Consider the following 27,212-nt stretch of genomic DNA (forward strand, 5'->3'; position numbering starts at 1 on the left):
CTCCCTCTGCGTAGGCATGGAGGGCCTTGAGGAACTCTGCTTTATTTTCCTTCCTGCACCACAGCTTGTGAGGCTGAGGATCCACTTCCTGTACAAACATCACCTACCTACCAATCTCCGTTAAGCAGACACTACAGATGGACATCAAGGGAAGGAAACCCCAGTACTCTCTGCCATATAAAGGAAAGAACTTACCTGACTTCACTTCTTCTCTTAGTCTAGGAAAGCAGTATTTCCTGTCAGCCAGACTGGAAAACCAAACGGAGATGCTTTCTGGCTGGAAATCCTTCCTGTCAATGGTCAAGGCTTCAGGCTGGAGCTGGGTTCACAGTAGTTAACCTGATGCAGTTATGACTTCCAGTCTTTGGCAGCTCATGTTTTCTCTTTATAACTGGAATGCTCTAGAAACTGAAAAACTCTGGCCAATACTACTAGCCAGCCAGCCACCTTTTATACTAGACACTCATTACCGGGAGGAGTGTCTCAGCTCTGAGCCATCGATTCCTCCAGAGAGCGGGAACTGCTGCCACAGATCTCCCACTGCAAGCCTCAAAGGCACTTTCTGTCACTCACTTAACAGGTCGAGACACGGGAGAAGCAGGTCTGCCTACAGCTGCTCCTGGCTTTGCAGGCTCCAGTAAGAGATCTCTGCTTTTCTTTCAAGTTTCCAGAGGCCCAGTAGCTTCCGAAAGATCTTCCTTCAACTATCTCGGCCATTGCAGGGGTAAGAAGACACCACTACCAACAAGGATAAAATAAGTCTTTATTTTTATATTCTCATAGTAAAGGGGGAAGCCTTAACTTGCAAGACAGTTCTTGGGCAGTATGTACAACATACTTTTTATTTCCATGGAATGGAATCAAACACCAACTGAGACTACAAAGTATACACTAGAAATCAGCAAATGCCGGCAACAGTAGGAAAAGACACAGAAATGAAGCCTAAAGACGAGAAAGCCTTCACTGGGGGCTGCTGACCACAGCCAGAGCCAGGGCTGGGTCACAGTGGCGACAAGTTCCAGGACAGGAGGAAAGAAGTAGGGTGGGAGGCTGGACTGGGCTGTGGGTTTAGTACCAGGTAAGTCACTCTTGGTATTTACATACAAAATGGCTGGCTCTGTCTCTTAGAAATACACACAGAAAGAAATGAAGATTTGATCATTACTTTATGAATCTGTCGCTTTACAATATCGACATCATCAGAAATAGGGGTATTTCATTCAGATTCAAATTTCAGTAGCAGGAAATAAATATCAAAACATCATCACTGGCCCTTAATACAAAACCTCTACCCCCACTTAAAAGTCCCTCCCAGCCCCACCCACATAGCCACCCCCACTCCTGAGAGCCATTTCACAGCCGCCGGCTCCTATACGTACCAGCGTCCTGTGGCCTTCTGGAAGGCTGGCTGTGCAGGTGTAAACAGCTGGAGAGTGACCGTGCCAAGGGTGCTGCACATCTGTCCCCGCATTCCTTTACTACCACACAAACTTCTTCAAGAATCTGGCCTTTCAACAGGAGAGACAGCTTTTCCAAAAAAATGATCCTTACAAAGGAGAGGGGTTAGCTCTGATTACTCCAATCTGGTCATCTTGTCAAAGCAGAGCAGTTCAGAGATTCACAAAGTCCACCAAACAGAGGTGAGGGGGGACTGGGAGGAGAGCCTAGCAGAGCAGGCGTCCTCGAGGCACATGCTCTGAGGGCTAGAGGAGCTGGTAGGGTGGGCAGGACACCATGTACTCAGAGGTCTGGCCGGCCGTCTGTCCTCCACAGAAAGAGCTGCCAAGTTAGGGTGTTTTGGTTTAAAATTTCTGGTGGGGACAGGAACCCCTGAAGGGAACACATTTAAAAATAGTGGACAGAGGGAAGGGGATGAGAGCTGTTGTCCAAGAGCTTCTATGCAAAAATAACAATTAATAAAGAGAAAAGGAAAATAAAGAGTCTTCTCAATGGTTCTGAGGGTTCTAATGACGAACTGAAGGAGGATGCGACGGAAAAGTCGACAGTTTTATTGCTGGCCTGCCCCACGTGGCTTAGCTGGCCTCCATCCGGAGTTTCTTCCTGCTCTGGGGCTCTTCAGGCTCGGACTCTGAGCTGGAGTCTGACCCTCCATCGAAGGCAGAGATGGTGCCGCCCTTGGCGTTGGTGTAGAGGCTGCTGTCTGAGGAGGGGTAGCTGGTCTGCAGCTGGGCACTTGATCTTGCCTTCTCCAGTGCACGGACTACAAGGCAACCAGAGGAGCGTGTTACCACCTTCTGGGGATGCGGAGCAGCCAGTCTCAGACTCAGGGTCCAGCCTGTTCTTCCTAAGGGTTTGCTTGCTGGCCCCCAAGGCACAGGGTGGCTCAGAAGTCATTCCCTTCTGGTGGCTGTTCCACCTGCACACTTCCGGAAAATTCCCCCTTTTCCTTTCCCAGATGGGCTTGGGGGCCCAGCAGACATGGCCAGCCACAGCCATACCACCCTGAAGAGAAGGCTTGTGATGAGACACCGTCCTGCCATGGACCCAGCATAGAGACCAGAGCAAGAGTTCCCTGTTGGACTGAGCAATGCAATGATAGAGAAGAAGCTAGCCTAGCAATGCTAGGCTCCATGAAGGTGTGAAGGCCCAATGATAGCAGGAAAGGATGACAAAATAGATTGGGTCAAAGAAAACTTTTGACTTGGCTCTCATGAACAAAATCCACTTGGAATGACAAGCTGGACACTTGGAAGCAAGTCACCAATACACACAAAATTCCTGGGCCTTTCAACAGACACCCCTACATGCAGGCTGCTCGGCCCATCATCCAACCCGCTGCCGCCGCCCACTGCCCATCCCGTGGTTCCGCTCAGCTTGACCCTGGAGGATCAACCCTTCATGTTATTTTATGTGAGATGTTCTAACCCAGGTGGGTACTTGCATTTCCTTTTACTTGCATCTTCCATGAGGGAGGAAGAGAAGTGAATTCCCCAGGAACAAAGAACTTGATCAGCTCTCGCTTTCCCCTGTGGTTGTAGGAAAAGGCGGGTGTGAGCATTGGAGAACAGCAGGGGCCTGGCCCATAGGCTGCCCTGATTGGACTACTATTGACAATGGGGAGGGCTCACTGTCCCTGAACTCCTGGAGACTCTGGTACTTACATGGCACATTCTACTGCAAGGATCTCAAAGCTCTGTTCAAATACCTGACACCAGGTGTGACTCTTACTGTAGGTAGAGAACCTGAGCCCCAAGAAAAGGAGAGATCAGGCTAGAAAAGATACAAGCCTTTGGATGTTCAATCCCCTAGCTCCTCCATCTCCTCACTGGAGGGTCTGGTCTTTCCTCAGGATGGCTCTAACACTCAACTTCGAGGCCTGCGGAGCCAGCCGGGCTGAGGATGCTTCTGAGGCATGGTCCTCTAGCTCTGTCCGAAGGCCCAGGTGTGAAAGGCCCAGCCTGGCTGGGGCACAGCAGGGCCAGCTGCCCCATGAGCTTGGCTGCTCACCTTGCTGCTCCAGAAGAGCATTCTGCCGCTTGAGGTCATCAATGTCTTGCTGGTGCGTATGGTTTTTCCTTCGCATATACTGGATATACTCTGTTGCTTTGTCTAGGATTTGGGCCCGGGATGCCTGTGGCAATATAAAAAAACAAACAAAACAAAACAAACAAACAAAAAAAAAAACAGAACAAAATAAAGACCAAGTCTGTACAGCAGGAGAACCATGCCCTTCCCTGGCAACAGCATGAGGGAAAGAAAAGCTGGAAACAGGAGGGTGGCCAGATGGAAAAGGCTAAGGCAAGAGTAAATGGTCTTTATCCCAAAGTGCCACGCAACTCACGCAACTCACAGAACTTACCTACACAGAGTCTCAGGAGCTCAGGAACCCAGAGAGCAACACTGGCTTATTTAAAACAACCAGCTAGTCTGTGGATGGCCTGGGCTTAGAGTTGTTCTGACTCTTTAACTTGTGTACTCTTCTCATCCCCTCTGGATCTTTTTCTTTTTTCTTTTTTTGTTTTTCGAGACAGGGTTTCTCTGTGTAGCCCTGGCTATCCTAGAACTCACTCTGTAGACAAGGCTGGCCTCGAACTTAGAAATCCGCCTGCCTCTGCCTCCCAAGTGCTGGGATTAAAGGCGTGCGCCACCACGGCCTGGCTGAATCTTTTTCTTATAGTTTTTATTTGTTTGAAATAGGGTTTTAAGACCAGGCAGGCAGGCTACCCAAGTATTAGAATTACAGCCATGGGCTACACTCTAAACCCTCTGGTTCTTTTTTTTTTTTTTTTAAGATTTATTAATTATGTATACAGTGTTCGCCTGCCTGTATGCCTGCACCAGATCTTGTTATATATGGTTATAAGCCACCATGTGGTTGCTGGGAATTGAACTCAGGACCTCTGGAAGAGCAGATAGTGCTCTTAACTTTTGAGCCATCTCTCCAGCTCCCCCCCACCACCACCACACACATACACTCTTTAGTTTGTTTTAAAGTCTTCAGCTTGCCCACGCCTGAGACAAGTTGGTCTTGAACTCACTATGTAGCTGAGTATGCCACTCCAGCTTCCAAGTGCTGGGGTAACTACTCCCAGTTGTATACGGTGCTCTGGATTAAACCTAGGGCTTTGTGTATACTAGACATAGCTGGACTACATAATGAAAGACAAGCTCAGGCCACATGGACTCTGCTAGGCCCTGGTTATAGGCAGCTGGTGGTTCAGGATGACAAGATCAAGGGCTGGGGTAGATCTGGCTTGGAATGAAAGTGGGTACATTTTTTTCCTATCATAGTCTTAAGACTTCACCAAACCCCCAGAGCATTGGTAAGGAGGCTCAACCGAACAACACTCCTGTTGTATCACCATTTTTGCCTCCTGTCTGAAGAGAGACTCACTCATGAAAGCTGTTAAGTACTTGATGTCAACACAGGAAGGACATGTAATTGAGACACCCCAGGAAACAGCCTCACCTCTACAATTATAGCAGGTGGTGTGGGCCTGGCTCATGAGAACAAGTTAACAAATAAGCCGACGGAGTGAGCAACAGGTCACTGTTTACGGTGCCCCTAGAATCACACTTGTTGGAAGATTCGCCAGAGTTAGAGCCAGGGCCCCAGCTCTACACATCAACTGGTCTACATATAAACTCAAGGCCGGGCGGGCAGCAGAGCAGCCCTGAAGTCTAGTGTTCCTTCCAGAGGCTGAGCATTCCAAAGCTTTGCCCTCAAAAGGGTCATTCTTGACAATTCTGCTTTTCAGCCTACTTCTCCAAAACCACAAGAAAACAGTGAGGGGAGGCAAAGAACACACCAGTATTCAAACTAGCAAATCAATCTCTCCCCCCCCCTCTCTCTCTCCCTCCCTCTCCCTCTCCCTCTCCCTCTCCCTCTCCCTCTCCCTCTCCCTCTCTCTCTCTCTCTCCCTCTCTCTCTGTACAGGGTTTCTCTGTACAGCCCTGGCTATCCCTATACCGGAACTCACTCTGTAGACCAGGCTGGCCTCGAACTCAGAAATCCTCATGTCTCTGCCTCCCAAGTGCTGGGATTAAAGGTGTGCGCCACCACTGTCCAGCTCAAACTAGCAAATCTCAATTTACTCATATTAAAAAAAATCCTAATGATCAACTGACAGACCTTAGGGTAGACAAGGTGAGGTGTACAAGGCCTGAGCTTTCACCAGTCTTTGGAAACATTACAATTTCCAGGCTTTCCTTAAGGACATGTGCTCAAGAGAGATCATTCATAGTCAATCAATCATTTTATCTGGTAGGAGTTATGTGGAAGGCATATACTCGCTGTGGGGAAACAACATGTATTCGTCCCAGCTTCTTGCCTGTAAGCTTATTTACTGTCTAGTGAGAAGATAAGTGTTATCTGTATGCAGACAAGCCACAGGCAGTGCTGACAAGTGTACTAACAGATTAGAAATGTCAACTCAGGAGGTGGCTTCTGAGGGACAACCCACCATGTGGTAGACACCGGCCTTGGTGCTGCACACTGCTCATGCCCCACATGAAGCAGTGAATGAACTGTGTTAGATCGAGGGCAGAGCAGCACAAGGGCATGAGGTGGGGGAAAGCTGGCTGTGTTTCCTCAGCTGAGTGGCCAGCCTGTGTAAGTGCAGTGAGGAGACCCAGCAATGAACACCTCAGTGGTTTCCATTCTTCAAAGAGCCTTCTGACGGCAGAGTTGGTAAAATGAGGAGGGAGCACATAATTAGTAGGGACTAAAAACATCTTGCCCCTTTGACAGAAATGTCACAGAAGCTGCTTAGCCGAGAATGGCAGGTGGCAGGGTTGGGGTTCAGAAGACAGTGTTGTAGTACCCATCTGTACCACAGACATTCCTGTCACAGCTGCTCCTTACTGACTGCAAGTCCTCTACCCTCTCCTTCACTCACAAATCCCTGTGCACGTTTATACCTCAGTCTCACTCACTGAGTCCAGATCTACTTTGTAACTGTGATCGTCCCAATTCAGTCCAAGTACTGGGATTAAAAAGAAGTGTGTACAATCTCTTTTTAAATTTGCCTATTTTAAAGGTATTTTCCTAACAGTTCCCAGAAAACAGCCTTATTTCTTAACCAAACATGTGCAGCGTCCAGGGCAAGGGGGGACGAGCAGAATCTGGAAATGAGAATGTCTGCAGATGGCCAGGGCTGACACTGCGGGGCAGCAGACAGAGCAGGCCATGCTCTCCCAGTCTCTCTTTCAGGTACTTACAACTGAAACCACGAAAGCAGTACCCTCAGATGAAGTGAGAGGCGAGCACCTCAAGCCAGAAGGGTGACCACAGGCCTCTAGGTGACGGCAGTTTCACTCACAGTAGCTTTCAGTGGAGACGGAATTATAAAGACTGAGAATAGTGCTTTAGGAATAGAGGTCCTCAAAGAACACTGGTCTGTTTTTGTTTTTAATTTAAAAAAAAATTTAAATTAACTTACTACTGTGTAGCCTTGGCTGTCCTGGAACTCACTCTATAGACTAGGCTGGCCTCAAACTACTTCTGCCTCCTGAGTGCTGGGATCAAAGTTGTGCACCCCTGCAGCCCGCTGACTATTAAATCCAGTGTTCAAGGCATCCTTAAAGTTAAACACAATAGAGCCCTTCTTCTAGCCCCTGCTAAAAGCAGAAGTGCCCTTGGTCACATGGGCAGGCTGCCCCTGGCCAGTCAACAATCCTAGAAAATGGTCAGGTTTATTTTATTTTGTCCCTTTCAATATATTCAAGAAGTCTAAAAAGTTAACACACACACAACACACACACACACACACACGATACAAAATGCCACAAAATATGACATTTCCATGCACTCTAGGGAAGAGAACAAAAGGTTAAAGTCAGAAAATGCCAGATTTCTCTGCAATAAATGCCTCTCATCTCTTCAAACCACAAGACTACATAAGCATCCACAACTGATATGGTGTGTAGAGGGACCTTCCTGGCTTTTAGGAGTTCATAGAACCCGTACAATAAACATAAAGGTCCTAGGATTTATGGCATGGACTATGGAATGGCCCTGGGTTTTCAGTTTCTGTTTTCTGAAAAGGCTCTTAGTCAGCTGAGTCAACTGACAATGTTCACGTGAGTTCTGTGGCCACATGAAACCTCACACAAGTCAATGTGTCTGCACATTAACCATTGCTTTAGTAAGCACGTGCATGATTTTTTTTTTCCTGTTGCTATACACATGCACAGAAGCATGAAGAGCCACAGGGAGATGTTCAGCAGCCTTACCAGTTCTTCTTGCAAGCCATGTTTAAACACAGGAGTAGTAGCCAGTGAACAGAAACAACAGCAGCTCACAGAGTACTGGGTGCCAGGCACTCCTCACAACCTTCTGTGTGGGGAAACTGGTGCACAAAGTCTGTCTTACCAGACATTAGTTAACTTGTAGGCAGTAGTCAGAATTTGACCCAAGTCTCAGATACATTTTAGGAACAGAGGCTGTTGTAGCACTAATTTTAAAAGGTCAAGAGAACTGCAGAGACAGAGTTACCATGGAGAGAAAAACAGAAGATGAGGACAGGACCTGGGGAGAACCACTGATGTGTCTTCCAGGACTGCCCCAGGGAAGGTGTTTTCCTCATAGTAGAGTTAAGGCCCAATGGTGAGCCAGTTCTACACAGGCACAGGCCTGGGCTGAAAGTAGTCTTTTGGGTTAAAAAATAAGACACAAAATCAGTTAAACAAACAGTAACAACAACTACCAGCTTGTAATAGTAATAACATCAAAGAACATTGTTTTCCACAGGTGAGACCTAACAGGCTCCCAGGAGAGAAGAAATGCTGGGAGAGGCACAGCCTGAAGGGTCATCTTCCACAGTGCTGCTGGCTTCCCTGTGTCTTAGAAACCCAGAAAAGGAGGAAAAAAACCCACAAAGTACAATGGAGACGACTCCAGATGTGACAGCATGCGGCCTCCAGGAAAGGCCAATCATTTCTAGATGTACATGCCTCTCTCTAAAAACTTATCCAGGTGTCTTGGCAAAATTTTCATAAAAGGACTCAAAGGCTTCAAAAGCAGCTGATTCTAACTGGAATCTTAAGGCTCGTGTGGTTCCTGAGGTTCATCAACACAGCCATGTCACGGCTAGTGAGTCATATGTAAGACAGTAGTTCTCAGCAGTCTTCAGACAGGGTCAGTGACATGGCACAGTGGGTGGAACTCAGTAGAAGAGAACCAACTCCCAAACACTGTCTTCTTCTGGCTACCACCTGCTGCCCCACACAACGGAGAGCAAAAGCCCCACGTCTCTACTTCTCTATCTTATTACACTTACCTGTTTTTGTATAAAAAGCCAAATTGGTTTAGACAATAGGGGCAAGAGGCAAGGGAGAGCACAGCAGGCTCAGACATTAGCATCAGGAGTGCCTCTTCCCTTCCTGAAGGGAGGGCCTGAACCCAGCAGCCACGCTCACCCCTATCCCCAGTCAGGAGCTCACTGGCACGCTGGGCCATTACATTTGCTATAATGCCAGTATTTGGAAGGCTGAGGAAGAAGAATGGTAAGCACAAGGCCAGGTTAGTTTACAAGGAAGATCCTTTCTTGAAGAACCTTAGGTGGGGGAGGGGGCAGGCAAATCTGGTGTATATGTCTGTGGAATAAGTCACTTTCTGGAGATGAAAATTTGCAAATGTACACAAATGTGGGTGTCCTCTAAAGTAGTTTACTTTAAAACAGAACTCATCAGTGGTAGCAAGGGAGGAGACAGTCTGTGCCATTCCTTAAAGGCTTCATGCTTCCAGGCTCTTGGCAGACCTGGCTAAGGTAGGGCAGAAATGACAAACACTGCAAGGCTTTGGGTTAAGGGTCAAAGATTATTTTCTTTCTTTTTTCTTCTTCTTCTTCTTTTATTTTTTTAGATTTTTTTTATTGGATATTCTACTTATTTACATTTCAGATGTTATCCCCTTTCCCTATCCCCCCCGCCTCCCCTGGAGCCCCCTATCCCATCTTCCCCCCTCACCCCCGCTGCTTCTATGAGGGTGTGTCCCCACCCATCTATCTACTCACACCTCCCCTGCTTTGAATTCCCCCACACTGGGACATCCTGCCTTCACAGGACCAAGGATCTCCTCTCCCACCGATGCCTGACAAGGCCATCCTCCACTGTATATACAGCTGGAGCCATGGAGATTATTTTCAAACAGTAAGGGCTAACTGTGCTTTGAGACCCTTAGAGAAGGTGAGGTACTTCCCATCAAACTGTTCATGAGAACAAGTATAGCACATAGCTCCCTCAAGAGGAAACAGATCTACTGAGTAACAACATGTGCAAAAGCATTTACCTTCAAAGGTCATAAATAAAATTTTAAAGCAATCATTAGTTTCTTGCTTACTAAGTTAGTCTTCCTCTAAGGTCCAGTGATGCTGAAACTGAGAGAAAGCGGTGGTGGTGCACGCCTTTAATCCCAGCACTTGGGAGGCAGAGGCAGGCGGATTTCTGAGTTCGAGGCCAGCCTGGTCTAGAGTGAGTTCCAGGACAGCCAGGGCTCCACAGAGAAACTCAAGTCTCGAAAAACAAACAAACAACCCCCCCCAAAAGAAAAAAGAAAAAAGAAAGAAAGAAACTGAGAGAAAGTCAAACTCTAGGGAAAGACTTCAGAATGCACAAAGAGAGAATTAGACGAAAACCATCCTCCCGGAGGTATCTTTGCAACACAGAGCACAGCCAATGGCTAGTACTCTTCACTTAACTCCTGAGAGGTACTCTGCATACAGAATGGCCAAACACATCATACTGTTCATTATTGCTACTTGAGTTATACAATTTAAGACGTGTACAAACCCTAAACTGGTCAACAGAAATATGGATAAATATGAATGATATATCATTTGGGAAAACTAGGGTCTGTAAATGAAGCAAACAATTAACACTACCCATGGCAAGTGCGCCTAGAGACCAGAACAGAGTAACAGATGCCCTTGCTTCTTAGACTTTATCAATTCTATGCATTAGGAGTGGGGATTCTCATGGAGCCCAGGATAGCCTCAAACACATTAAATTGAGGCTGACTGTGACCTTCACCCCCAAGTGCTGGGATCACAGGTATGCCCTGCCACACCTGGTGATACAACACTGGGCATGTTAGGCAAGCAAGCTCTCCACCTACGGAGCCCCAGCTACAGCCTCTAGGCTGAAAATTAAAACAACAGCTTACAGTGGAAAAGTAAGACAAGTCTGACATTTACTTTAAGGTAGGATCCATTTCAGTCGCATTAAACTGAAGGGCAAGCAACACAGGGAGTAAAGTTTACTACACTACTCGGTGTGATCCTACTTTAGCCACAGAGCTCATGAACAATTGGTCTAAACTGCAGTGAGCGTGTGTGTGTGTGTGTGTGTGTGTGTGTAAAATTTTTAATACTTAGTAAAATAAATAAATAGGGACTGGACATGGTGGGACACACCGTGATCCCAGCACTCTGGAGGTTGGAGGCAGGAGGATCAGGAGTTCAAGTCTAATCTCAGCTACATGGCAGTTTGAGGACAGCTTGACTGAGACCCTGTCTCAAAAACAAAACAAAACAACACAACCACCACCACATCTTTCTCTCTAAAAGTGAAAAAGGGCAATGCAAACAAAAATCATATTAAATAATTCTGAATACAGAAGTTGTATATTCTAGTCCATTGCTTTAAATTTTTAAATTATATTTTTAATAATTAAAATATAACATTGCCCCCCACTCTCAACCTCTCCCTTGCCTGTACTTCACCCTCACATTTGCAGCCTCTTTCTATAGATTCTGGTTTTACCTCTCATCTCCCAGTTGGAATGCAAGAATCACAGATGTGAGTTACTGCTTGTGGCTGCACACGGGCGGGTGGGGGGGGGGGGCGGATCCAGCTCAGCACCTCAGGCTCACACTGCTGCTCTATACACAGGGCCCGTGCCAGACCACAGAAGTCAGTTTTTAGTAGATCTTCTATAAAGGTTAGCTGTATTTACATTAAGCTCTACTTAGATATATTTGTGGTCCATAGTAACTGTTTACTAGACAGTGATATCAAAGACTCTGAGGACAAAGGGAAACTGTAGCTGTGTTAGAGAAAGACACAAACTTGGTTTTTCTTCCCACTATTCTGAAGTTTTTGCAATTTTGTCCAAAGACAAAAAAGAAAGAGTAATGTTAAATAAAGGAAAGCTCTAGATTAGTCTGTACCTTTCTTAATCTCAGGAAACAAGAATGGTAACAAGTCTCCTTCCTGGTCCTCCCAAGGGAAAGCCCCACCCCTGGCTCTGTATGGACTGGGGATGTTCCTCAAGAAGTATCACCTTTAGTCATAGAATTAAGCTTAGAAACATAGATCCCATCTAACTTTGAAAGCTAGCCAGGGTCAGGCCTGGTAACTAAGACAGAGGAGCCTATAGAGCCACAGGAGTTAAAGGAACAAGCGTGTTTAAGGACAAGAGAGGACTGGAGGTGGAGGCTGCAAGGGTGGAATGCAGGTACAAGGTAATGCTTTGACACAGCCCTAGAGTCAGACATCAGCTGGATCCTGAGACTAGAGTCTGACCTTGAGGAGGACCTCAGACAAGTTGACAATGGCCCTTCTGGACAAACAGGAAGCAGATATACTCTTCCATGATACAAGGGTTATTAAGAAGAGAAAAGCAGGCAAGGAATGCTGAATCCTTACCATGCTGGTCGGTGAGACCTTGGAGGTAAGACACAGAAACAGTGTATAAGGATCTAAACAGAAGCCGATACCTACCCAAACTGGAGTTTGGCTAATGGGTGAGGTGAAATGGACAGGGCTATGGTTTCTATTCCATTTCAAAGACACTCTGCCAACAGCCCAGAAGAGGATACAGTGTGGCTAGGGTGAGTTGCTTCCCTTCAGGGCATCTACAGGAATGAGGCGTCTCCTAGATACTACAACCACAACAGACAGAGCTCCTCCACTAGGCCTGAGGTTTCCTGACTTGGGGGTCCTTATGGTGGCACAGCACAGGCAACAGTCTTCACACAAATATTGGTAAGACAGCACTGGGATTTGAATATTTGCTAAGAACCATTATATTCTTTGCCATAACAAAGCTATTTGCCTTTAAATACACCTTCAACTCATAGACTACAAGAGAAAACCAAACAAACACTACAAGAGGAAGACAACAGAGTATGAAGGTCCCCTCTCCACCCCAGGACTGATGATAATCTGTTTTTTTCGTTTTGTTTTTTTGGTTTTTCGAGACAGGGTTTCTCTGTGTAGTTCTGGCTGTCCTGGAACTCACTCTGTAGACCAGGCTGGCCTCGAACTCAGAAATCCGCCTGCCTCTGCCTCCCAAGTGCTGGGACCAAAGGCATGCGCCACCACCGCCCGGCCTGATGATAATCTGAATGACCACTGACTGGAATGAGCCACTTTCTAGGGCTGAGTAGAGAGATGTGAAGTCACAAGGAATCTATAGACTTGAAGTGACCTTCAACTCTTCATTCTGGTGTAACCTGAATAAACCGCTTTAGACGAGTATCTTCATAGTAACTTACACACTGCTAAGATTAATGGAGCTATCTCAAGAAAGCTCTCAGGAAATGACAAGACTTAAGTACTTCTTAAGCTAGATTTCTTTGTTGTTGTAATTTCAGACTGACTATCTATCTATCTATCTATCTACCTACCTACCTACCTACCTACCTACCTATCTATCTATCTATCTATCTAACTTTGAGCGCATTTCCCACATTACCCTCCCCACCCTTCCACTGAACCCCTTACCCCTCTCTTCAGTATGCCCCCCTTTACTTTCACAACTTTTTATTTTTTCCTTTTGGTGAGCCCTACTGCATTTAAGTAAGGTTGCTAGCATGAGTAGAGGGAGACTTGATTTCCCTGAGATAGGTCACTGCAGCTTAGGCAGGCTTCAGACTTGTGGCAATCTGCCTGCCTCAGCCTTTGAGTGATGCATGCCTGCCCAACTATACAGGTTTGATTTCTTTAAAATACCCTCAGACTGCTTATCCTCCAGTACTGTAGAAATATGGAACTCAGCAGTCCTGGTTCTAAGTCCTGTTCTGCCACAGACTGGGTCATGAACTTGAACAGGCCCCCCATTTCTGATAAGAGTAGGAGCAACAACAGTGATTGCCCAACAGCCAGCACTAAATAAATAAACAAATAAATAAATAAATATTAAAAAAGGCTGCATTTGAGACAGGCCCTCACTCAGCCCAAGTTGGCAGAACTCACTATGTCACTGACAATGACTTTCAACTTCTAGTCCTCCTGCCTCTGTCTCCTAAGTACTGGGATTACAAGTGTTCAGTACAACTCCGAGATTACTAGCCTTTTCTGTCTACCTGTCTGTCTTTTTAAAGAAAACTATTTTCACGAGAGGTCAGTCTCTTGGAACTTGAGTTGTAAGAGGTTGTGAGTCACCATGTGGAAGACGGGAATTGAACACAAGTCCCTATAAGAGCAGCACCCTGAGTTTATAGGTATCCTCCTTCAAACTCCCAAGTGCTAGGATTACAGGAGTTAGGGAAGACAGGCATTCTTTATGGTGCTTATTTTAACATATGAATACAAGAAACAAGGAATAAATGGAGTTTGTGTCTTATTTCAAGTTTTCTTTCTTGCCAGACATGGTGACACATGTCATATCATTTCAATATTTAGGAGGCTGAGGCAGGAAAATCACTATACATTCTATGTCAACAAAGACTACCTAGGGGGTTGCAAGCCTCAGCTATGAGACCCTGTCTCAAAAATAAATAAATAAAACGTTTCTCCTTGTGAGACACAGTGGCACAGTACTACAGTCTAAGTACTTGAGGATTAAGCAGAATTATGAGTTCTAATCATGCTATACAAAATTCCACAGTAAATTTTAAAAGACCATATTCTCTTCCCAAGTATCTTGGTTAGGATCCAACTCAATCAATATCAATTTTTCCTTATATATTTTAGAAAAAAAGAAAAAAAGCAGAGAAAGGGGGATCTGAGTGATTTCAAGGCCAGCCTGGTTTATATAGTGAGTTTCAGGACAGGCAGGGCGACATATTAAGACCTTGTCTCAAAAATAAATAAGAACAAAGTAAAATGTTATTTATATTTAATGCTCATGATGAAACTCATTTCTTTGTATATTTAAAGACATACACACAAGGCCAAGCTTGATGGCACATGCCTTTAGTGCCAGCATTTGGGAAGCAGAGTCAAGCAGATTTCTCCTGAGTTTGAAGCCAGCCTGGTTTATAGAGTGAGTTTCATGATTGCCAGGACTACATAGTAAGAATTGTCTCAAAAACCAGAACCCTTCCACCCCAGAAGAACAAAACCAAACCAAACAAACAAACAAAAAAAGTCCCACACACATACATGAAACAGAAACAACCAAAAACCAAACAAACAAAAAACAAAACAAAATGAGGCTTCATGTTTTCAAGTGACTATCTGGAAGCCTAAAACAGATTACTGTGAATTCAAGCCAGTTTGAGAGCCACAGAATGAAACTTTATCTGGAGAAACCAAACCTAACAAATAAACAAAAATCTTAAAAAAGGCTTGGACACATATCACATAATCGCAATGTTAACTGTAGAGTCACCTGGCACATAAAGGTGCTGACATCAAAGGACACTCAGATCAAAGGCTTTCCTTCAACAATCTGAGCTGAGCTCTCCCAAACTCACACAGAACATTCATTTCATGACCACTTACATGTCACAACCTTAACCATTGCAATTCAAATCAAGAATGAGTCAATTTCCTTTGGTTCCAATGCCACATTTTAAGAAGATTGCAACATTTGGTGAGAAGTCAGTCTGAGAGACTGAAGGGTTCCAGAACTGAAGCCTCTCTGCACCTGTGAGCCTGCTGGCAGACGGAAGAATAATGAAAAGTTCTGCCCTTCACACACACAGAGGCTGGTGCAGCCAAAGCTAAGAGCAAAGCAGGACAGGAAGGCCTCTGAAGTAAGAACGGCAGCTTGAAACGGGCAGGTTAGGGCTCTGATGACTGGCTCATTAAATCAGGTTCTCTTTCCTGAATTTTAAAAAAAAAAAAAAAAACTAAGCCAAACCCTAGCACTAAGAAGTGGAGGCAGAAGATGAGGAATTCACAGTTAGCCTTAACTATGCAGTGGGTTCCAGGCCAGCCAGAGATACAAGAAACCCCATCTCAACAAACATGCAAACACAAGAAATTACAACACAGTGCTGGTATCATCTGCTCACTCACTCCTTATCCATTCTGGCCTGTTCAAGGTTCTTCAACGGGCTTTCCTCCTGCCTTGAATGCCCAGCGCCAAACAGACAGTTCTCTTCCATGAAATCGGCCTAAAGGCCATCTTGCCAATGAGATCTGTCTGTTCCAACTAAAATTCCACCAATCCATCCACCTTGATTTCCTCCATAGCACTTGCACACGAAAGAACACAGAGCCCCGGTAACTTAATATGTAGTCCAGACTGGCCTCAAACTAAAAAGATCCACCTGCCTCTGATCTTCCACCTGTTGTGATTAAAGGCATTTGCTACCACCATGCCCATGTTTGTAGTGATTACTTAACTTCTATTATTTCCTTGCTAAAATAAAAGAACTATTTGTTCTTGCTAAGAACAGTGGCTGGTGTTCATAGACCCTGCATGAATGTTTGCTGAATGGAGTGAGAAAAAAGGACCACAAATGACAAACTACTCATTCCATTGTAAGCTACTAATGTCAAACTTCAACTTCCTCAAAGAAAAGGGGCAAGAGGAATTAGTATAATAAAACTGTAAGGACTTAAAGAAGAATGTAACAGCAAGGTAAGACAGGCCATGTAAGGAAGAGCTGCAGCTGTGGCTCGTGAGCTACGCTTCCAGTGGTTTCACTCTTCAGAATGCCTCAGATGTACCTGACTGACTGCTGCAGCTGCATACTACCAGGCTTACTCCCAGGAATTCACTTGGTACTGGAAGTAGGTGGGTCACAGCCCACCCTTTGAGAAGCACATCCTCGGTAAGTCAGCTCACCAAGCGATGCTAACTGACATTGTGGCATACGGAATAAGCATCAACTGTCAACAGGGCAGACATGCATCAGAGATAAATCTTTTGCACAAAGGGTGTGTCTCTCAGTCATAAAGATTTCCTGTGGTGCTCAGTGTTATACTCAGGAATGCTGTTATTCCAGTAAGTACCTTGGTTCAAGGCCATTAAATCAAGTATATACTAAGTGGGCTTAACGCACAGCAAATTCTGGTTTTGTAATACTGCATTGACACAGCCTATTCATGTTTTCCTTTAAGCTTAGTCTTACTCCATACATCAACCACACAGAAGGCCACATTATAGACAAAACAGAAAGCACAACTTTTCAACTTTTTATAAGCATGAAAAAGTTTTTTTTTTTTTTTTTTTTTTTTTGGTTTTTCGAGACAGGGTTTCTCTGTGTAGCCCTGGCTGTCCTCGAACTCAGAAATCCGCCTGCCTCTGCCTCCCAAGTGCTGGGATTAAAGGCGTGCGACACCACCGCCCGGCTAAACATGAAAAACTTAATCTTGGATAACAAATCAAATTCAGGACCCTTACCACAGACCCAAAGCAGTAAAGCCATTTAAAGTATACCTAGAGTAAATACTGTTTTTATAAGTATTTCTTAAGCTAGGCGTAGTAGTACATGCCTATAATGCTAACAGGCAAGATTGGCTGAGTCCCAAATTCAGGCCAGTCTGACTATACAGTGAAGCTTTTTCAGACAAACAAGCTGACCAAGGGGGCTACAAAACGCAGCCTGTTGCAACACTGTGTCAAGGTTGGAACTAATTGTGCAAACAAATGTTTTTTCTGTATTCCAAGGAGTGACCCTAACCCATAGGCTTTTGCTCAAAGCTTTTGGTTTTGGAAGCTAGAAACAGCTGGCCCTTACCTCGACAGGGAAAACACTAGTTTCAAAAGGCCACTAGGAAGAATGAGAATGATTAGTTTACTTTTCTTTCATATGAACATGTCTCAACTTTTTTGATCCACAGCTTACAATGCTCTTTACATATGTTGGGAAGAGTAGCTGTCAGAACTGGAAATCACTGGTGCCAGGTAGGTTTACACACCTGCTTCAAAGTGTTCATTTACACTTAGTACTTACGTTGAACTACACAAGAGACATTCCCACAGAGGTTTAGGTAGTTGCTGGCCTGGGGAATCTTTAGTGATCCCAAACTAATTATGGACCACGTTATACAGTTATAGTATATAGTTATAATAATGTCATGAATGACTAATTCATTTGCCTAGCATGTACAAGGAAGGCCCTGGGTTCAATCCCCAGCACTAATAAATAAAAAAGTAATAAATTATAGTATCTCCAATTTTGAAAGGGATGTCTTGAAAACAACTCTGTTAGAACTGACACTGTTTTTGCTAAAGATAATCAAGAACAATTGAGATGTGTGGGGATCTTCCAAAGAATTAATAAAAGAAAAAAAGAAAAGAGAAAAGAGAGACCACGCCACCTGACTGTGTTTCTTTACAGAAGGGATGTCCTGGTAAGTTCCAAGCTTCTGGCTTTGTCAATAAACTCACCTTCTCTCCTTGGAGTGATGGGACTGAGTCCCGCAAACTGTGAAAGCTGTCTTTGATGTGGTCCCTGCGTTTTCGTTCCAGTGCATTATGGTGAGCCCGTTTGTCAGCCTAGGAGAATGAAGAAAGAGCATGTTAGTAACACACTTCTTTTACAGGTAGATGTGGAAAAGCCTGGAAGTGTGTGCAGTCAGCGCTGTCCCTGGCAAGTGGACTGGGAAAATTTGTAGAGTGAGGTGGGCAGTTAGGAAAGGAGTCTCCAGAATTAGGCTCTGTTAAAGGGGAGAAAGGGGTGAGCAAGGCTTGCAACAGGAACATCCAAAGTAGCACGATGAATCCAGCTCATGCACAAGTAAAATCAAAGTTATTTAGGAGACAAGGTGTGACTCTCCAGTAAGTGTCTCCAACCTACAGGATGGAGCGGTTGCCAGTCCGTGGTTGGAATGTAACTAAGGAAAGCTCCAGTGGGCACCGCACAAGCTACGGTCACCTCTACCATGAGACTTGGGGAAGAGGGGTGCTTCTGTCCACAGGAAACCCACCATCCTGAGGCGCTGCTCTGACACTTTCTGCTAAAGGTCCCTAGCATATCCACTTATCAAGTCATACAAGAGAGCCCCAAACCTAAGTTGCACTTGACATCACTTTGACAGAGCTGACAGATGTGCCAACTACATTTATGCTTCCTCTCACAGACTGAGCCAGAAAGGCAGTTCTTGGGCAACAGACCTTCTGACACCTACATGCTCTTGGTAAATTCCCTCAGGCACTTGCAGCAGGGCAGGCCCACTTGGCAGTTTTCTAAATACCCTAACCAGCCTTTAACCTTTCCTGCTTGGAATTATAAACAGTTAGCTGTCAAGGGCCAGGACTGTCAAGCAAGCAATCAGGAAGGGTAAGAGAGTAGGGCACCGTGCTAGGGGGCACCGTGCTAGGGAGCACTGTCAGGGAGCTTCATCTCCCTCTATACAGAACACAAGGACCTACTTCAGCAGGTACTTCACCACACCTATACTTCAGGCACTATAGACACACTCTATAGAATTTACCCTGACTAGAGCAGGCTGGGCTGAGCTAGCCTAAAGAACCTAGCTATACATTAGAGTCACCTGCGATTAAGCCCAGAGTGCCAGGAATTTTGAAAATGCAGCAACAAGTGTAAACTTGGTTTAATGCTGCTTCCAAAGAATCCTTGTATTAGAAAAGGTGGTCAGACAGAAATCAGACAAGAGCCATGAGAAGAAAAGGATTTGAAATTCTTCTACTATCAATTCTAAAGTCTGTGAGACTCCAGAGAAGAGCCTGGAGAGGTGTGCACTTCCCTCCTGATCCCCCGGGTGCCTCACCTCAGTTGTTAATCCGATACAAATCCCCAGCAGCTACTGTCCTGCAGGACTTGTAAAGTTAACCCTTCTTAAACCTCAGTTCACTGTAAAGCAAAATATTTTCTCAACTAGTTCTCTGGAAAATAGAATGAGGAATCTGAGAGGACAATTAAGCTTGGGAAATGAGGCACCTGAGTTAGAGGATATTGAACAACACTGGAAAGATAACTACAGCCACCCTCCAGCAGCAGTGTGAGACAGCCTGAGGGAGCTAAAACATCAATACCCAGGTAAGCTGGCCTGTCACAATCCATACCTGAGGAGCGCAAGAGACCTCGGACCAACATTTGGCATGGACTAGTCTTCTGGTGTTTCCTCTAATTTCCAAGATGGTCTATTTACATGAAAATCAACGGGTCCTCAGCAGCAGCCCAAGATACTCCTCTGTCTACTAAATCACCCTGGCTCCTGGCCCTCCTCCCAGCTTAAGAGTTGTGCACGGAAGCAGTGATCCCAGTTACCCACAATCCCTCCTGTTAATACAAATAAAACCCTAATTGTCTGTTTTCTTTCTGGGAGAACCCTGAAAATCCCAAGCAGTTAGAATTAAGTTGGGCTCTGTTTCCTGTGGGCCTATGCTGCAAGGAGCTAAGTTTAACCCAACAACAAAATCATCCCCACAAGATGCACCACCCCCTCCCATTTGCTGAGCACTGAAAGGACTCAAATGGACAACAAGTCGTTTGGTTGGAAGACTGTAGTGAACTTGGCCGTAAACCATGAGCAGAAATCTCGGCTTCTCATCTGGGGAGCCAGCCAAGTTAGAAGTTGGCTTGGCTAGGAAAGGCGGCAGGCCACTGCCTGGTAGAAAGCCTGGGCTGGGGACTGTTGTTCTCCAAGCAGTGGATGGAATTTCTGTGGTGGTTCCAGAACCAATTTAACTAGCAGAACGGGGGAATCTTAGACTAAGCCCTCCTGCCATGTCTACCCCTCAGTTGTTATGCCTAAACAGAGACAGCCGCAAGGGTGTATTTGTTTTTCCCCTTCCACAAGCCTCATTTGCAAGCACACGTGAAAAACATGCCGAACTCACATGCCTAATTCCAGGCAACTCTGAATTAAGTGACATTTCTAGTGCTTACGGAGCATAGGAAAACCTGACACACCTTCACACAAGGCTGAGAGTTCTCTCTGGAAAGTATTTCTAAGCTGCAGATGAGGCTGATACCCCCTAGCTTTGCGTGATGGGCCAGTCGGGAGGCTATTATACTGCCTTGTTAGCCATCTTTTCTTGCTGACAGCTCTTTCCCAAAAGGCCAAGCTTTCAGAATTGAGGAAAGAAACACCAGGTGAATACTTTCAGCTTAAGGCGCTGGAGATCCCCCCATAAACTGACTTTTTAAAGCAGCACAGCAATGAATAGCAGCTGAACAAAGCACCTCAGATGAGTGCAGACTCTCCTGCCTATATTGAGAAGTGGCTGGTCATGCTAACACTGGGACTGGTGGTACCCTTGTGGAATAGATCATAGAGGCCTCCTTGAGCACAGGTTCCCAATGACTCTCCTATACATTCCCAGGAGCAGATGCTGGTCGCTGCTTGCTCTTTAACCCAGAAGTTGCAGTTTCTGTCAGAAAGCCCTTCTTCATCTGAAGGTCCCAGATTAAGAGAAGTACTAAGGGCTTTGTGATGCCAGAGAGTGGACACAGCTGCTCACCAGGAACTACAGCACTAACTGCTTCCAGCTTTGATGTCTGCGCCAAGGCTTTTACTCAGTCTCAGCTTTAGTTCCAGCAAACTTTTCCACGCTGGCAGACAGAAGCAAAGGCTTCACCTATAATTTGTCCACCTCTCACACTAACAAGCATGTGTATCTTAGTGCAGCTCAATGTTGAAAGTAAGCTCAGTCGTTACACTGACAGGACACGGGGGGTAAGGAGACTGGTTCAGAGCTGAAGAATTCTCCCACGAGTATTTCCTTCCAACTTACTGCACTGAAAGTGCATCTTCATTCACGTATCTCACCAACCCAGTTTCCTGCAAGACCTAGCATGGAGAAAGAAATGCCTTACTATAAAGGACGTACGAGGTTTTTCCAGAATGCCATTTCTTGCAAGCTGCCTGGCACCTTTTCCACCACATAGGGGGAATCTTCTCAGTGCCAATGTGGAGGAAATATGTGTCATCTTTAGTGGCTACTTAGTATATTTAGTTTCAGAAATCTAAAGGTGTCTCTTTAGGAGACAGAGTCACAGGAGTATCCAACTAGTCTCACTGAGACACTAAGAATGTTGAATACAAAGGTTCCAAATTCTCATGCAGTATACTTATTACTTCTGTTTAGTGAATTAGATAAAATAAGACAATTTCTAAGCAACTCAAAAGTACTCAACACAAAAACTGCAACATGGAACAACAGGCACCTGAGATGAGATAAACTCACTAGAATCTTTAGCAGGCAGATATTAACGCCAGTTTCCTAGCTCTTCTGTCTGAAGTCTACGGGTGATACACATTTCTGTCAATATATTTGCTTTTGAGGTTTCTATTATGTTTTGATGTCTAAAAGAACGGGGGGGGGGGGGACACACTACAACCCACACATGCCATTACACTAGCTGTTTAAGAGGAAGGACTTCTCGGTTAGGACACTGAAGTCAAGCCTGACAACATACACCTGTAAGCCCGGCAGGAGGTCGAGGCAGGAGAATTCCTGCAGGGGGGAAGCCAGGCTACATAGCAAACCCCTGTCATAACCCTCCCTTGTCCCCAAAAATGATCAATTAGGGTTCCTTGATCAACTCTTTTTAAAAACTTAGCACCATCTTTTCTTCTCACAGGCACAAGCAGGGAGAAAAGCTGCTGTTTCTATCATCAAAGCCAAGCACTGAGCGGAAGCAAGGACTGTACGCCTTGCAGCACTTCTGTCACCAAGCTGATCCCAGAAAGACTCACAAGTTCCCTGAACTCGAACCTCCAAAGTGGCCAAACTCCCTGCCTCCTAAATACACCTCAATCTCCAAAGCAGCAAAAAGCTGAGGAGTTAAAAATACTTTAAACCAGAAAGGACTAGAAGTGAAATAGCATAAGCCTATTTTAAACCTCCAGCCAGTATAGTAACTGCAATATGTTGATGCGGCGAAGGACAGTATATGAAGGTTTCTTGAACAACTCAAGAATCCTACATTTCACATATACTTTCATTCTTTCCCAGAGAAAGTATCCAAAACAGAAATAAAGCAAAACGGACCTCTTGCATAAAATAACTGCCTCAAAAACTTATCTTGCAAATACAATTTACTCTCTCCCCAAAAAGTACTAGTGAGATTCTGCAATTATCAAGTTTAGTAACTAGTGTTTGGGGTGACTTCCTCTAATAGTCTGCTGCTCACTGGAGGCTGCTTCCGTGTGTAGCACTTGGCGGATCAGTTTCACTTTCCGTTAGCCTCCCTGACATACTGATCTGAATGGCCTGCACTCTTCATGAGGAAGACACTGTATTGACTGTAGAAACTATGATCATCTTTTCATGTTAGGACCCACAGAATTTCCAAATAATCTGTGTGTGTGTGTGTGTGTCTATAGCTCAATTCGTACTCATGGTACTCCTCCTGTCTCAGTTATCCTAAGTGCTGGGATTACAGGTGTGAGCTACTACACATGGGTTCCAAATAACTTTTTAAAAGTTTTTCTGCAGTCCTAAATATCTGGTTGTTCAGAGTCCACATTTTTTTTAATGGTTTTCCAAACATAAAACCTAATAGCTTTTCACATTTAGGGAAAAAAAATGTATTATTTAAACTAAATTTCAATAAGCAATGGATATATTCACAGGGATAAAGGAAGGTAGTCATAAGATGAACTGTCTATAATATACCTGCTTTTTCTGTCTATGCTATGATAAACTTGAACCAGAAAAATCTCCATAAGTAAGCATACTGAATGAAAATAAGGAGTCTCAAAGGTTCAAACTCCAGCACAACAAAAATTCCATTGTCTATGTCCCAAAGTGAAAGGAAAGTATCCTAAGCACCTTAACAACAACAAAAAAAGTAAAAATATCTAGACGGATCAACCTCGTGGGAGTGGAAGCATTTAGTAAATTAATTTACCTCACCATCCAGGTGGATGCTTTAAGGAGCAGAAAGCCTACAATAACTGAACAAAGAAAACATGTCTCACTGAACGGCAAACCTAATTCCAATTCAAGGATGAGTCTTCAAACAAGCCGTCCCACCCCTGCCCTCTATCCCCATCAAGCCCTGCAGCAGACCTTAGAACAGAACTAGGGACTTGGAGGGGGGAAAGAAGTTGCTTTTGTTGTTGTTCTTGTTTTGGTAAAACAGGCTCAAAAGAAAACAACCAAGTCCATAATATTAAGACTAATAGTACCCAAGCAGGGTACACATTTAATCCCAGCTGACTAAATCCCATTTAATCCGGGACCTGAGGTGGACTGATCTCTGTGAGTTCCAAGACAGCTTAAACTCCTTTCCTTCTCTCTCAAAAGAAAAAAAAAATAGCCAAAAACAAAACAGGAATTTGACTTTCCGTGGAAGTATGTGTAACGCTTCATTAATAAATAAAACATTTATCTATCTTCAGTGAGGATCTCAGAACAATCCTTAAGACCGCTGAGATACCTGCGCTCAGAATCAATCCGTTCTCAATAAATAAGGTTTTTCTTAGTGTTCAAGGAATCTGTACAATCTGATGCTCTAATGAAAAGCAGATACAACTGAAGAACCTGTTTTCACCCTGTGAGTAGTAAGGGCCTACAGCAGAGCTAGCATGTGGCATCCTGCAGTCTTGTTCCCTAGGAAAAGAGACAATAGGAGAGAGTTCTTGTTTGTTTGAGGCAGACTCTTATGCTGTAGTCCAGGCTGGAACTCATTCTATATTCCAGGTTGGCTTAAAATTCAGGGCAACCCTTCTGCCAAAGTCTCAGAAGCCCTGAGCTTATGTACTCAGTCACAGCCCAGGACTCTGTGTTGGGTTGGGTTTTGTACCTTAAGGCAGGTCTCAGTAAACTGAAGCAGGCTTGAATGTTTGATCTTCCTACCTCAGCCTCCTGAGTAACTGGGTTTACGGGCCTGAGCAACCAAGCACCCTGCAAACTCTTTACAAGTCCCTCAACGGCTGTTCCACAAATAATTTAAAAATCAGAAAACTAGAAGGTAAAGGAGCTCAGTGGGTAAAGGCATCATGGTCAAACCAACTGGCTGACCCTAAATTCAATCCCCAGACCTATCTGTTGGAAAGAGAGAACTGACTCCCCCAAGTTGTTCTTATGACCTTCACATGTGAGTCAGACATACACACGACCACACACACGCATTAAATAAATAAATGTAATAAAAAAAATCAATTAAGTGGCTGAGGTTGTAGCTCCATGGCAGAGGGGTTGCATGGCACGCTGGGGGCCCTGGGTTCAACTCCTAGCACAGTCAAAAATTAAATGCACATGAACACACCCAAAAAGTAATAATCTGTCTTTCTAGTATTTTAACATTTCTCATAAAGTTGGAAGTTCCAGGGATATGGTTCAGCCCTGAAGGACAAAAAGAAAGAAAAGAAAGACCTGGTAACACTGAGCTCACTCACTCTCAGGTAGCAAGCAGCAGAGGTAGGTGGCTACTGACTTTTTAGAAGGAGTGTCATCCTTTAGTACACCAACCCTCACTTCTTCCCTCTATCCTTGACTATATCATTACCTGTTCCTCACAGAGAATGAGGACCCCACTCTATTCTCTTTTCTTACCATTAACAACCATCAAATATTATATTTGTCTCCTCTGATTGGATTTATTCTGAATCTATTCCTTTTCTCTCTCCCTAATCTATACCCATTTCCTCCTAAGTAAGACAAGAAAGCATGGGGCCAACCCAAAGTCAGAAACACCTACAAAAAAAAACCCATTAATATCAAAACTCTAAGAAGATGCATCCATCACCTTTCAGCAAAGCTGTCCCTTACAGTGCCACTTTCCAATAATTTTTTTTTCCTTCTCAAATGTTAAGTCAAACCACACAAAGCGGTGACACTTTCAATATTTAACTTTTGGCACCCCTTTTTCCCACTGTTGTTGTTGGGAATACTATGCTTTTCTAGAGTCTAGGGGTCTGCAGCAGTCACATGACATTGGCTAAAGGCAATTCTCACATGTGCCCGCAACTTCACACAACTGTGGAGATATTGAAAAAAGTGTACCTGCTCCTAAATAAAAGCTGGCCAGTTTGCTCTGAAATAACACTACCATTCACTTCAGAATTCTCTTTCGTTTCTCACACACCTCCACTGTATCCTTCACTGAACACTACAGAACAACTCAGTTCACAGCACAGGCCTCCTCACTCACCTGCCTACCTACTCACTAGAATCCACCACCCGAGAATCCAGAATCATGAGGATTTGCAACGCCCCCCTCCTCCAACCCCAATTGACTCCACCTCACCTTAGCGGTTAAGAGGAGTTTACAAGAATATTAAAAGTAATAGAACGATCTCTTTTTCTCTCTGACTCCAAAAAGAACCAAAACTGAACGGAAATGAAAATGAAATGGAGAGTAGGAGACGTACCGCAGATTGAAACCTCGGTTGCTCTTCCTGGAATAAGAGAGAGAAAAAAAAATAGAAAATATAGAAGTTATTTTCACACTTCGAATTCAATAATAAGAAAGAAAATGCCGGCGGCGGAGGAAGCAGCGGGTGGGGAGTCAGCCTGACACCCCTCCCTCCCTCTTTCCCCTTCCACTCTCTCCGGCGAGATCCCCGTAGCCTAGTAGGGGTCCCAGGCGCTGCCCCTCTTTCTGGGATCGGAACCGGACAAGAGGGATCCGGAGCACTGTCTGCTCTCCCCCGATCCCTCTCGGGCGTCAGAGCACTCCCAGCCCCTTCACCCCCAGGATCAACTGGTCACGGGAGTAGGGAGATCAAGGACCCAAGGAGCAAGAGCTGAGCGCTGGTCTCCTTGCCCCGGATCCGGACGGATAATGGGACCCCCAGCCGGGCAGAGTGGAGAGGGAGGCCTCGACACCCTCCTCCACGGGAGAATGTGGGGGTCCCAGAGGCCGCGTGTCTGCTCCCACCTTCAGTCCCAGGAGGCCTCTCCGGATAGGACTGGAGGGGAGCGAGCCTGGAGCGCGACGCAGGCGGTCCCGGCCCCGGGGGAAGAGGACGGAGGCGGCGGCGACCCGGTCCCCCTCCCGCCGTCGCCTGGCTGAGAGCCCTGGCCGCTGTCCCCGCCTGACAACCCGAACGGAAAGGAAGAAGCCCCGGGACTCACGTCGCTCTCCACCTCGATGTCATCGTTATCGCTCATTTCCTACGGCCCAGGGAGCGGCCACTGCAGCGGCGGCCGGGGAGGGGAGGGGTGGAGGGAAGGGGGAAGTCACCGACAACAACAAGCCGAGTGCCCCCACGCACACACTCACTCACTCACTCGCTCACTCACTCACACACACTCACACACACACAACACGGGCGACAACCACCTCACTGCAGCACCGGATCAACGGCGGCACGCACGCCCGATCGGCCCCCTAACACGTGACCGAGCTCACCGCGCTGGGGTAGCTGAGACTTGTAGTCCTCGAGCGTCTGATGGGCGAGTGGGAGAGAGCCAGAGAAACTACAAATCCCATCAGGAACCGCACACAGTCTTCGCCAGACCCGCTTGTTGACAGAGCGCAGGGCGCCTGCGCCCCGGGTGTTGGCTGCGAGAAGTGGCGCGGTGCCTCCCGGGAGATGTAGTCCACAGACCGCGAGTTGTCAGGAGATTTTCCTCCCCAGGCGACGGAGAGGCTGCTGGGAAGACAGGACACGTGGAGGGAGCTGGGCTCCTGGAGCCGGCCACAATTCCGAGCTCTGGGCGCCCGGCCCAAGGGATTGGGTGGAGGCTCTGGGGGAGAAACTGG

General features: G+C 45.6%; 1 protein-coding gene across 2 annotated transcripts; it reads right to left on the reverse strand.

Moving 5' to 3' along the window:
• Window positions 1-745: 745 nt before the first annotated feature.
• Max (MYC associated factor X) lies at window positions 746-26,844 on the reverse strand. Of its 2 annotated transcripts, XM_028788768.1 has the most exons (5): window positions 26,582-26,844; window positions 25,876-25,902; window positions 17,975-18,082; window positions 3,469-3,592; window positions 746-2,221 (listed from the first exon to the last, which is right to left on the reverse strand). In XM_028788768.1, the coding sequence occupies exons 1-5, from the start codon at window positions 26,615-26,617 to the stop codon at window positions 2,034-2,036; spliced, it is 483 nt and encodes a 160-aa protein (XP_028644601.1). In that variant the 5' UTR covers window positions 26,618-26,844; the 3' UTR covers window positions 746-2,033. The 2 variants fall into 2 exon arrangements, with proteins under 2 accessions (XP_028644601.1, XP_028644610.1); XM_028788777.1 differs by lacking the exon at window positions 25,876-25,902.
• Between the last annotated feature and the right edge of the window lie 368 nt (window positions 26,845-27,212).

Source organism: Grammomys surdaster, unplaced genomic scaffold (assembly GCF_004785775.1).
Source record: "Grammomys surdaster isolate TR1022 unplaced genomic scaffold, NIH_TR_1.0 127, whole genome shotgun sequence".
NCBI classification, from domain to species: Eukaryota; Metazoa; Chordata; class Mammalia; order Rodentia; family Muridae; genus Grammomys; species Grammomys surdaster.

Excerpts from the sequence above, each read along its gene's own strand:
- Max (XM_028788768.1), bottom strand. The coding sequence starts at position 26,617 with ATGAGCGATAACGATGACATCGAGGTGGAGAGCGAC. Across the intron at positions 25,903-26,581 it reads ACATCGAGGTGGAGAGCGAC|GAAGAGCAACCGAGGTTTCA; the intron begins GTGAGTCCCGGG and ends CTCTTATTCCAG. Across the intron at positions 2,222-3,468 it reads TGCTCTTCTGGAGCAGCAAG|TCCGTGCACTGGAGAAGGCA; the intron begins GTGAGCAGCCAA and ends GTTGCCTTGTAG.